The 13305-nt window shown below is 35.7% G+C and overlaps 1 protein-coding gene across 1 annotated transcript in view; it reads left to right on the forward strand.

Annotated features, from left to right (window-relative positions):
* Vwa8 (von Willebrand factor A domain containing 8) overlaps nucleotides 1–13305 on the forward strand; it is a 381153-nt gene that overhangs the window by 120910 nt on the left and 246938 nt on the right. Inside the window, exon 16 of the mRNA XM_010637116.1 lies at nucleotides 496–609. Coding sequence (XP_010635418.1) covers nucleotides 496–609 — 114 coding nt within the window. The remainder of the gene's footprint in view (nucleotides 1–495; nucleotides 610–13305) is intronic.

Below are 13305 nucleotides of genomic sequence, written 5' to 3' on the forward strand. Positions count from 1 at the left end.
GGAGGAGGGGTGAAGGGAGGGCGAGGACAAGGGGAAAAAATGAGAACCAAGACCTGACATGTAAAGGTACAAGATCCCAATAATGAATGTAACTATACTGTATACCTAGAATTTACCAATAAATTCAATTTAATTTAAAACAAAACTACACTAGACTAAGAGGAGTATGTATCAACTGCCTTGCTCGTTAACAAACACCTCATGGTTATCCTAGGCCACTCATTCAGCTCCTTCTTTTTGAATTCCTCCTCCTCCTTCAACTTCCTCCTCCCTATCCGCATCTAGCATCTGTGTCTTTTGCTTTCCAGTATGAAATCAAGTTTTGCCAAGTATCATGGTATTAGCAATCTGCATTTTTCAAAGGTTCATCGGGCAAAGTTAGAATTCGCTGCCTGCAACCATAGCCAGGATTAAAATGTTGCCTGTGTGATTCTACCACTAATAACATCAGTGTTTAAATTGATTAATTTCTTAATGTTTTCCGTCTCCCATTAGGTTAATCCATGATCGAGAGCTCAGCCTCTATGATGGTTCTAGGCTGCTGAGAGAAGACAGATACCTGCGCTTAAAAGAAGAGTTGCAAATGTCTGATGAACAGCTACAAGAGAGGTAATTTTGAGTACACTGTTCTTATTAACTTACTGCTAAGTTAAAAATACCATTGTTCATTATTTTTCTAAAGTTACGGTCAAGCCAAAACGACTGAACAGCTTAATAATTTGATGTATTAGGCAGGATGATAGTTTGGCACTTCATAGAACTTAAAGTTGCTATCTGAGATGTGCTCTGTGCTCTTGCTTTTATTTTTACATTAGTGATTGACCTTGGTTTTAAGAAGTAACCCCTTCTGTGTTGCTCTACCAATTTAGTTAGCCTCTTATTCGGTATCCTCCCAGCAAAACAAAAGCTGAACCCACAATTACTACAGTATTACCTAATGTGGCTTAATTGAACCTTCTTCCAGAGATGCATTAACCAAATGCAGTGTGAGCCTTGAATGGATCCTGGAACAGGGAACAAGATGAAAATAGCTATAAAGACAATTAGAAAGGTGTATTGAATTAATTTTCTTGAGCATGATAATGGCGTTGTGGTCATGAAAGAGAATATTCTCATTAGAAGATGCATACTGAGATGCCTAATGAGTAAACTAAAAATGATCTACAACTTGTGCCCAAATGATTCAGGGAAAAAAAAAATGATTCAGTACACACACACACACACACACACACACACACACTCACACACACATTAAAGAAGAAATATCAAATGAGAGCAAGAACACAAATGTGGCAAAATCTTTGTAATTGGAAAAATCTAGGTGAAGGACATATGAGTGCTTGTACTTTAGTCTTTCAAATTTTCAGTGGGGTTGAATTCTTTTGTTGTTGTTTTTGGTTTTATTTTTTGTTGTTGTGTTTTTGTTTTTGTTTTTATTTTTTTGGTACTAGAGATCGAACTCAGGAACCTGTGCTTTAGAGGAAGGCAGTAGCACCACTGAGCTAAAACCCCCAGCCCTATGGGGTTGAAATTTTTCAAAATGAAAGGTTTAGTGTTTTTTGTTTTGTTTTGTTTTGTTTTGTTTTTTTGTTTTTTGAGACAGGGTCTCACTACGTAGTTGAAACTGACCTGGCACTGTGTAGCCCAGGCTGGTCTCGAACACACAGTGATCATCCTGTCTCAGCCTACTGAGTGCTGGGAAAAGAAAATATTTCTCAGATGCATATTAAAACTTCCCTTAGAAAAAGTTTGGCAGGTTTAAATTACTTTTCATATCGTTTCATTTCTATTGATAATGTAACTCAGAGATTGGTATGTTGGAGAAATTCTCCTGCTTTAATCTAACCTTATTTAATTGAAGCTTCTCTCTCCAAAGGGCTTCCCACATATTTAAAACAAGACCATCATACAAAAAGAACTCAAAACAATCAGCCTCCCCACATATAAAGACCCAATTAAAAAACGTGCATCTGAAATGAACAGACATTTCTCAGACAAAGAAGTAAAAGCAGCAAGTAAATATATGAAAAAAAGGTTCCACATCACTGGTCATTTGAGAGATGCAGATGAAACAACACTGAGATTCCACTGTACCCCACAAAGAATGGCTGCTATCAAGAAATCACACAATAATAAATGTTGGCGGGGTTGTGGGGAGAAAGGAACCCTTCTTCATTGTTGGTGGGAGTGCAGACTGGTGAGACCACTGTGGAAATCAATATGGAGATACATCAAAGAGCTGGGACTAGAGGTTCCATTTGACCCAGCCATCCCTATGCTGGGTATCGTTCCAAAAGAATTAAAGTAATCATACGACAGTGATATATGCTCACCCATGTTTATAGTGGCACAGTTTGTAATAGCTAAAACTTGGAAATAGCCCAATTGCCCATCAGTTGGAGATTGGATAAAGAAGATGTGGTTTTTCTATAAAATGGAATACTACTCAGCCATAAAGAATGAGAAATTAGATTCATACATAGGAAAATGGATACATATTGAGAATATACTCTTAAGTGAAATAAATAAGTCACACATGTGTAAATACAGAATTGTCTCTCTGATGTGAAAAAGTATAATAGTACACAAGGTCCTAATGGAATAATTAATAGTGTGAAATAGGAAGAAAAGGGCTAAAGATGTAGGGAAAGTGGGAAAGGGGAAAGGGAAGAAGGGAAAAGAAAAAATATGAGAAAATGAAAAAATGGAAATAAAGTGTTTATAAATGGGGAGGGGAGAGGGGGTGAACGGAGGGCAGGGACAAGGGGAAAAATGAGAACCAAGACCTGTCATGTAAAGGTACAGGATCCCAATAATGAATGTAAATGTATTGTTTACCTAGATTGTACCAATAAACTCAATAAAAGGAAAAAAAAATAATAAAGAGTATTTTTGAATTTACCTTTTCAGCAAAATGTTTTAAACACATTTCTTGAAATTTCTTCTTAGTGAAAGGTTAAATTCCTTAGTACCTCTATATAAATTATTAATAATTTTTTTCGTTAAGTTTATTGGTACATTATAGGTGTACAATATGGTTACATTCATCGTTGGGATCTTATACCTTTACAGGACATTATCTTGGTTCTTATTTTAATCCCATTCCTCAGCTGTCCCTTCACCCCCCCACCCTTCCTTTTGTTTCCATGTTATTCCTTTTCTCATATTTTTTCTCATTGAGTTTATTGTCAAATTCTAGGTATACAATACAGTTACATTCATCATTGGGATCTTGTACCTTTACATGACAGGTCTTGGTTCTCATTTTTCCCCACACCCCTGCCCTCCCTTCACCCCCTCCTCCCTTTCATATTTACAAATACTTTATTTCCCTTTTTTGCATTTTCTCAGATGTTTTTCTTTCCCTTATTTCCTTTCCCCTACTCTACCTACTTGCCCTACACCTTTAGCCCTTTTCTTCCTATTTCACTTTGTCAATTCTACCATTAGGATCTTATGTACAATTATAGTTTTTCACCCCAGAGAAACTATTCAGTATTTACACATGTGTGACTTATTTATTTCACTTAAGAGTATATCCTCAATATGCATCCATTTTCCTTTGAATGACTAATTTCTCATTCTTTTTTTTCCTTTTATTGGTACATTTTAGGTATATAGTACAATTACATTCATTATTGGGATCTTGTACCTTTGTATGACAGGTGGTCTTGGTTCTCGTTTTTTCCCCTTGTCCCTGCCCTCCCTTCACCCCCTCTCCCCTTCCCATTTATAAACAGTTTATTTCCATTTTTTCATTTTCGCATATTTGTTTTCCCTTATTACCTTTCCCTTACCCTTCCCACTTTTCCTACACATTTACCCTTTTCTTCCCATTTCACAATGTCAGTTATCTCACTAGAATATTATGTACTATTACATTTTATTCACATCACAGAAACTATTTGGTATTTGTACGTGTGCCTTATTTATTTTACTTAGGAGTACATCCTCGATATGTATCCATTTTCCTATGAATGAGTCTAATTTCTAATTCTTTATGGCTGAGTAGTATTCCATTTTATAGAAAAACCACATCTTCTTTATCCAATCTCCAACTGATGGGCAAATGGGCTATTTCCAAGTTTTAGCTATTACAAACTGTGCCGCTACAAACATGGGTGTGCATATATCACTGTGGTATGATTCCTTTAATTCTTTTGGAAAGATACCCAGCATAGGGATGGCTGGGTCAAATGGAACCTCTAGTCCCAGCTCTTTGAGGTATCTCCATATTGCTTTCCATAGTGGTCTCACCAGTCTGCACTCCCACCAACAATGAAGAAGGGTTCCTTTCTCCCCACACTCCGCCAACATTTGTTATTGTGTGATTTCTTGATAGCAGCCATTCTTTGTGGGGTGAGGTGGAATTTCAGTATTGTTTTCATCTGCATTTCTCAGATGACCAGTGATGTGGAACATTTTTTCATATATTTACTTGCTGCTTTTGCTTCTTTGTCTGAGAAATGTCTGTTCATTTCAGATGCCCATTTTTGGATTGTGTCTTTATCTTTGTGGGGCCTGATTGTTTTGAGTTTTTTATATATTCTAGATAAGAGTCCGTTGTGTGAGAAGCAGCTGGTAAAAATGTTGCCCCACACTGTGGGTTGTCTCAGTTCTCTTGGTGGTTTCTTTTGCAGTGCAGAAGCTTTTTAATAAGATGAGTTCCCAGTTGTTGATTCTACAGTTTCCATGCTACTCAGGATTTGTTCATAAAGTCTTTACTTATGCCAATGTCTGCAAGAGTTCTGCCTAACTTATCTTCCAGCAAGTTTAGTGTTTCTGTTTTAATATTAAGATCTTTAATCCACTTGGATTGTAGTTCAGTGCATGGTGAAAGATAAGGGTCTAGTTTTAATCTTTGGCAGGTTGAGTTCCAGTTTTTCCAACACCATTTATTAAAGAGGCTATCTTTCCTCCAGTGGGGATGGTCAGTCAGCTCCTCTGTCAAAGATGAGGTAGCTGAGTGCATCTGTTGTTGTTTTTGTGTCTTCCAATCTGTTCCACTGATCCTCAGATCTGTTTCTTTGCCAGCACCATGCTGTTTTTTTCCACAGTGGCTTTGTAGTATAGTTTCAAATTGGGAATTGTTATACTTGCTGTCATGTGTCTTTTGCCTAGGATGACTTTCGCTATTCTAGGTCTCTTATGCTTCCAAATGAATTTTTGGATTCTTTTTTCTAGTTCTGTGAAATATAATGTTAGAATTTCAATTGGCATTGCATTGAATCTGTATAGCAGTTTTGGTAGTATGGCCATTTTCACTATGTTGCTTCTTCCTACCCAGGAGCAGGGGACATCTTTCCATTTTCTTATATCCTCTTTGATCTCTTTTTTCAGAGTGCTGTAGTTTTCACGGTGGAGGTCTTTTGCTTCTTTTGTTAGATTGATTGCTAGACACTTCATTTTTTTTGGATGCTATTGTGAAAGGAATTGTTTCCCTAATTTCTCTCTCAGTCAGTCTGTTATTTGTATACAAGAAGGCTATTGATTTGGGGGTGTTGACCTTGTGTCCAGCTACACTGCTAAAAGTGTCAATTAAGGCTCGAAGTCTTTTGGCGGAGTTTTTTGAGTCTTCATTGTAGAGTACCATATCATCAGCAAATAATGACAGTTTAAGTTCTTCCTTCCTGTCTTTATTCCTTTAATTTCTTTCTCTTGTCTAATTGCTATGGCTTATGCTTCCAGAACTACATCGAAGAGGAGTGGTGATAGTTGGTATCCTTTTCTTGTTCCTGATTTTAACGTGAAGGTTTTCAGTTTTTGGCCATTTAATATGATGTTTACTGTTGGTTTTTCATAGATAGCCTTTATTAAGTTGAGATGTAGACCATCTATTCCAATTTTTTGCAGGGATTTCATCATGAATGGGTGTTGAATTTTGTCTAACTTCTCATTCTTTATGGCTGAGTAGTGTTCCATTTTATAGAAAAACCACATCTTCTTTATCCAGTATCTAACTGATGGGCAGTTGTGTTGTTCCAAGTTTTAGCTACTACAAACTGTGCCACTATAAACATAGGTGCACATATATCACTATGATATGATTCTTTTAATTCTTTTGGAAAGATACCCAGCAGAGGCTTGGCTGGGTCAAATGGAACCTCTAATTCTAGGCCTTTGAGGTATCTCCGTATTGAGTTCCATAATAGTTGCACCAGTCTGCACTCCCAGCAACAACGGAGAAGGATTCCTTTCTTCCCACAACACCATCGACATTTGTTATTGGTTGATTTATTGATAGCCCCCATTGTTTATGGGGTGAGGTGGTGGAATCTCAGTGTTGTTTTCATCTGCATCTCTTGAACAGCCAGTGATGTGGAACATGTTTTCATATGTTTATTTGCTGCTTTTATTTATTTGCCTGAGAAATGTCTGTTCCTTTCAGATGCCCATTTTTTAATGTTTCAGGGGGGCTGATTTTTTTTAGTTCTTTATATATTCTAGGTAAGAGTCCTTTGAGGAACAGCTTGTAAACATTTTTTCCCACATTGTACGTAACTCTTAGCTCTATTGGTGTTTCCTCTTGCAGTGCAGAAGAATTTTTAAAATATTAGATCCCAGTTGTTAATTCTTTGTTCTAGTTCCCATGCTACTGAGGATTTATTCATAAAGTCTTCTCCTGTGCCAGTTTCCTTGAGAGTTCTACCTAACTTATCTTCCAGCAAGTTTAGTGTTTCTGTGTTAAAAGTTAGATCTTTAATCCATTTGGATTTTAGTTTAGTTCATGGTGAAAGGTAGGGTCTAGTTTTAATCTTTGGCAAATTGAAATCCAGTTTTTCCAACACCATTTATTAAAGAGGCTATCTTTCCTCCAGTGAGGATGTTTGGCTGCTTTCTCAAAGATGAGATAGCTGAGCATGTCTGAAGTTGTTTTTGCATCTTCTAATGTATTCCACTGATCGTCAAGTCTGTTTCTTTGTCAGTACCATGCTGTTTTCATCACAGTGGCTTTGTAGTAGTTTCAGTGTGGGAATTATCATATCACCTGCCACGTCTCTGTTGCCTAGAATGGCTTTTGCTATTCTAGGTCTCTTCTCATTCTAGATGAATTATTGGATTGTTTTCTCTAGTTGTGTAAAACATAGTGTTGGAATTTCAATCAGTATTGCATTGAATGTGTATAGGATTTTGGGAGTTTGGCTATTTTCAGTATATTGGTTCTTCCTTCCTAGGAAGAAGGGATATATTTCCATTTTCTTATATCCTCTTCAATCTCTTTTTTTAGAATGTTGTAGAACTCAGTGTAGAGGTCGTTTGCTTCCTTTGTTAGATTGATTCCTAGATATTTCATTTTTTTAGATGCTGTTGTGAAAGGGATTGTTTCCCCAATTTGTCTTCAGTGAGTCTGTTATTTGTGTACAAGAAGGCTACTAATTTTTGAATGTTGACCTTGTATCTAGCTTCTCTACTGATTCTTTCAATTAAAAGTCTTTTGGTGGAGTTTTTTGGGTCTTCTATGTAGGTTATCATATCATCAGCAGGTAATGACAGTTTAACTTCTTCCTTTCCTATCTTTATTGCTTTAATTTCTTTCTCTTGTGTAATTGGTGTGGCTAATATTTCCAAAACTATACTGAGCAAGAGTGGTGATAGTGGAAATCCTTGTGTTTTTCCTGATTTTAGTGTGAAGGTTTTCAGGTTTTGACCATATAATGAAGTTGGCTCTTGGCTTTTCATAGATAATCTTTATGAACTTGAGATAAAGACCATCTATTCCAATTATCTGCAGGGTTTTTTTTTTATCATGAATGGGTGTTGTATTTTGTCATGTTTCTTCTGCATCTATTGAGGTGATTATACGTCTTTTGTCCTTGATTCTCTTAATATAATGTATTACATTTATTTGATTTTCATATGTGGAACCATCCTTGCATCCCTGGGATAAATCTGCCTTGGTCAGGGTGTATGATCTTCTTGATGACCCTCTGTATTCTGATTGCCAGTTTCTTATTGAAGATTTTTGCATCTATGTTCGTTAGGGAGATTGACCTGTTGTTTCTTTCTTGGTTGGGTCTTTCTCTGGTTTTGGAACCAAAGTAACACTTCCTTCCAGGAATGAATTTGGAATTATTGCTTCCCTTTCAATTTATTTGAAATGTTTAAAAAGTAGTAGCTATGTCTGTTGTGACTTCATGTTTTGCATTCCCAATTGCATGCATTTGAGCCTTTTATTTTCTTTTTTTAAAATCTTATTTAGTTTGTTGGCACTTTTTAAGTATATGATACAGTTACTTTCATCACTGGGATCTTGTACCCTTACATGACAGAACTTGGTGCTCATTTTTTTCTCCATACCCTTGCCCTCCCTTCACCCCTCCCACCCTCCCCTATTTACAAACACTTTATTTCCATTTTTTCCTTTTCTCATATTTTTTGTTGTCCCTTATTTCCTTTCCCCCATTCTTCCTACTTCCCCAACACCTTTAGCCATTTTATTCCTATTTCACAATCTCAGTTATACAATTTGTATACAGTTATACAATTTACATTTTTAGGTTTTTGCACCAGGGAATCTATTTAGTATTTACACATATGTGTTTTATTTATTTCACTTTAGAGTATGGCTTCAGTATTTGATAAGGTTGGCTAAGGGTTTATCAATTTTATTTATTTTTTTGAGAAACTAACTCTTCAATTAATTGATTTTTTTGTATTTTTCTCTTAGTCTCCATTGCATTGATTTTTGCTTTGAGCTCTATAAGCGTTATTAATAATTTTTTAACTGAGTATGATTCTGAGGTGTTAGTTATCAAATTCCTCTAGCCAGAAAATGGTCTGATTGAGTATCCAGGGAGCCAAGTACATGTAAAAATCTCTCTCATTTCATACCTTCAATTTATACCATTCAGCTTTTGTACATTATTTGAATGTGAATCACTGATCAAGGAAGAGCTTATATTTTCAGAAAGGAGAATCAATGCAATTGGGCAATAGCTCCCAAAAACTTAGCTAACAGATTTCCTTAGGACATCAGGCGCATTGCACTTGTCTCCAAATATCCAGGAAAGAACCAACCTTTTCTATGAAATGGACTCAAATTCTCCCTTGATGATCACAAGCAATTTTACAAATGAAAACACTTTCAGGAACAGAGTGACCCTGAGCTTCACTTTCCTGATTTGGCTAATAATGGACAGCAGTACTTCTCAAACTTTCCAACCCTTGTCACTATGGATTTGTGCCTTTCCCACAAATGCAAATCTGGCTAATCTCTATCTCCAGAGGTGAAGCTTAGAAAATAGAGATCATAGCCATTCTTCCTGTCCTTTACATACTCTTGAAAATCCTTGTCTCTTTACCAGTGTTATTCATGCATGAAACTTGTGCAAGTTAGAGTTTTGAAAAATTGAGTTTTTCAAAGTGTTTGACAAGAAATATTAGACCCTTGGTATGGATTCTGTAACTGTGTCTCATTTCCTACTTCTTACTTCAAAAAGACCACTAGTTTCAACTCTTAGCTGTTTCAGTATTTACCTCCTTATCACTAAACAATATGCTTTTACTAATATTTCTGGACTTATATCTCATTGGTAGGAATTATCTTTTGATATCCTTCATAAAAAAATAAGGTTTAGCTGTTTGACCTCCTCTTTTCTCTTTATTCTTTCATACTTTCATGCTTTCATTCATCCTAATGAGTTATATAATTGTGCTATAAATTTTATTCAGTTTTTACATGACCATGACAGTAAAAAGACTATATATAGCTGAGTCATTTAATATACAGTACTATAATTATTTTCCTTTCATACATCTTATTTTTTCTGAAGTTCATATTTACTGTACCTACATATGAAGAGAGGGATATAAATAAATAATTCCAAATGCAGGTTTACATGTTAGAGTAGAGATCTGTACAGCAATGTTATCAGAATACCAAGGAGGAAGTGACCCAATTTTCTATGTGTATATCACAGTTTCATTCCGAATGTGTCCCCTGTTGTCAAAATCTTTCAGCACATTCAGGCATATCCAATATTTACTATGTTTTTTGCCAGTTTTATCTTTTCTCATGGTTTATTCTGACAAATCCTAATTTGAACTTGTTCTTTATACTTGGAGATCCTGTGTCATCGTAGAGCTCTTCCTGCTCCTAATTTCCTGGTATCCTGTGGGTCTTTGTACCTTTCATTGTACAGTGAACTTTCTGGGTAAACTTCCAATTTTCTTTTTTTCTCTCTCTCTCTTATGTTTTGTCAGTTTGTTGGGACTTCATCAGCTTTTCAGAGACAAAAATTTCCAACAATGATAGTCTTATATTGTCTAAATTAATTCTACCATTTCAAATCCTATTTTTTTTCAGTATTCCTCCTCTGTTGCAAAGAAACAATATTTTCTTATGATTGTAAAGTTTTTGTTTGGATAAGTATAGTCATGCTATAAAATCTGCTTCTCTCTGATGGTATTAGATGCTGGTAAATGTCTTTACCTTTTCTTGGTTAAACTTGATTCAAGTTTGTAACCCATTTTTGTCTTTCTGAGAATAAACATCTTTTCTTTTATCATTATAATGGGTTAGATTCTTTTAAATCAGCTGGCTGTGTTTCTTTCAGAGTTGTTATTTATTGGGTAACAATTGTTACCATGTTTATTGCCTAATAACTTGACTAAAAAGATAGTACAGTATAAAAAGCAAGAAATTTATACTCAGCAAAGAAAAATTTATTTCAAGAGTTGTCCTTATGAGTAATATGCCCAATTATGAGTTGATTCTATACCATCACTCTTGGCATTAGCATTTGAACCATTAATTAGAAGTTGTCTACCATTTCATTTCTGTACTTAATCACAGAACTAAAGTTCAGCAAGCTATAGTTTTTAATGGTATTTAAACTTACTTAACTTTTATTTAATTTTATATTACTGCCGTGTTTCCTTGTGGAAGACTTTAAGAGAGATAATAACATCAGAGATAGAATTACAAGGCTGGCTTTTTCTGTTTTCTAGAGGAGGGTTTTGGAGAGAAGAGGATGGTGGTCAGAGGTAGTGTATCATTTGCAGCTGCCTGACAGAAATAACAGCTGTAATAGTCTTTCATAAATAAGTAAATCTTCTTCCAGCAAATCTGGATTCCAAGAACAACTGCTAATCTGTGGACTAATGATTAATAATCCCGAGACTGATTTTAAAGCTCTTGTTCCAACACAGTATTGGAGTGATTGGGTTAAACTTGACTCTCACTTATCCTAATGGTAACTCACTCTCTGGGTGCCAAGAATTGTACCCAGGTAACTCTTACCTGTGGACTGATGGTTGGATATGACTGATTTGGAGAGTACAAGTGTCTCTTGCTGATAGCTTTACTTCATTTTTTCCTTCAGGTTAATTAATGAATGGCAGCTCTAAGATGACATAGTCACTGCCTTCTGTGATGCACCACATATGAAGATATCTAGACACGTGAACAAATAATTACAGTTCAGCTTTTCGTTGTTACTGTAGAAGTCTGTAAAAAGTGCTGTGGGAACACAGAAGAGGAAGTGACTAGTAACTACTTGGAAAGGTTGGGAATGTCTTCAGTCCACTGTTTAAGTTGGCATTTCCCAGGATTTGCACCTTAACCTTTTTTTCTTCTGAGTAGTCTCCATCACTCTCATATACTTACCTGTCATGGATATACTAAACATTCTTCAAAAGCTTTTTTATTTGTATCAGGAATCAAACTCAGGACCTTGTGCTTGCCAGGAAAGTGCTGTGCCATTGAGCTAAATCCCTGTCCCTTTTCAAAAGTGTTTTACAATCTATTTCTGTCCTAAGTGTCCTGTGACTACTATATGTCCCAGGGAAATTCTAAGCTCATTTCTCTTGAAGTCTTTAACTTACTACATGAAACCATTTGCTGTGCATATACCTACTCGAGATGTCCAGTATCTAGTGTACAATTGTGATCATATCACTGTTTAAATCCCTGAGTAATTCTCATCACCTGGAGTTCCCAGGGCCAACAGCTATACAGCCTCATCTTTTGCCTCTCAGAACCAACATGCCTAATTTCTGCTATTCTCCAGTTCTCACTTCCTCTGTGAAGCCTTCTCTGACATTCCTCTGGCTCTTTCCAAGGCCAAGGCAGATTTAACAGTGTCTTTGCCTCTAGACTGTTTGATTAAACTAGTTCTATTTCCCGATTGGAGCAGTGTTCATAATTTTATTTGTTAAGACTTCTTTGATTATAAGTAACCAAAACAAATTCAATTGTTGCAAAATAAATTTATTAGTACCTCACATACTGAAATTCAGGGCAAGGATACAGTTGAACCTTAGGAAATAACTAAACCTGGGACTTTAATGTTGTCAGAATTCTCTGTCTTGCTTCTATACTTCATTTCTTTGTTTTTGATGCCACCGTATTTGACACTTAGTGGAGTTGTTAGTGTTTTTGAATGAGTGAAAAAAATCTTAATCTAGGATATAGTTTTGAAAATTTAGGAAACAGCAATCCTCCATTTTAGATAGCCTTCCGGGATAGCAGTATTTTCTTATATAAAGCTACTAATTTGGAATACTTTGATCCTCTTTAATGACAAGTCTGAAAGCATAGGTCCCATAATTAACAGCTGCTGGCTATAGGATACCAACCCTTTCAACTTAATGGTGTGAAACCCAGTTTCCTAATATAGTAATTATATTTGATTCCTTTTTGCTGGCTTTCATTGTTTACTAATTTTTATACAAGATTGTTCACCTTAATCATTTCTATAGTGCTGTGCAGGCTTTTACAGTTTTTGCAGGTAATCATATACCTAACACTTCCTTAGATATATTATAAACTCTTGCTGTGAGATACCAACAATGGTGTCCTACTAACAGTGGTGGTTAGAAATAGTGTGATGGCCAAACACATCAGATATCAACAATGCCTGCATTTCATGCAGGAAATAAGGACCAAAATAGAATGGTTTCCTTTAATGAGAAAAATTTATTTTGGGGAAAGAGGGAGTACAAATACTACCAGCTGCTAAATGTGTCCCTTCCTGTTGATGTTAAAAACATAGGTAAAAGGAGTGACAGTTTCTCTGTTACTAGAGGTTCATTTCTAATTTTAGTAAACATGCTGCCCAAAATGAGCACATGGTTCATTTCACCAAGAAGGGCTTCTGGCTATCTCAGGGAAGTAGTAAGGATTAATGGGCTAGTCTTGGTTGTACTTGGATAAGCTCTAATACTTTTGTGTTTTTATTGAATATTTTATTGTTTTTTATGGAACTCTGAAAACAGTTTATAATCTTTTAGTCTTCATTGATTAGTAGTGAACCATCATTGGAAATCAGAGCACAACTTTTTTTTTTTTTTTTTTTTTTTTTT

Source organism: Fukomys damarensis, unplaced genomic scaffold, assembly GCF_012274545.1.
Source record: "Fukomys damarensis isolate Sample0158 unplaced genomic scaffold, DMR_v1.0_HiC HiC_scaffold_38, whole genome shotgun sequence".
Taxonomy (NCBI): Eukaryota; Metazoa; Chordata; class Mammalia; order Rodentia; family Bathyergidae; genus Fukomys; species Fukomys damarensis.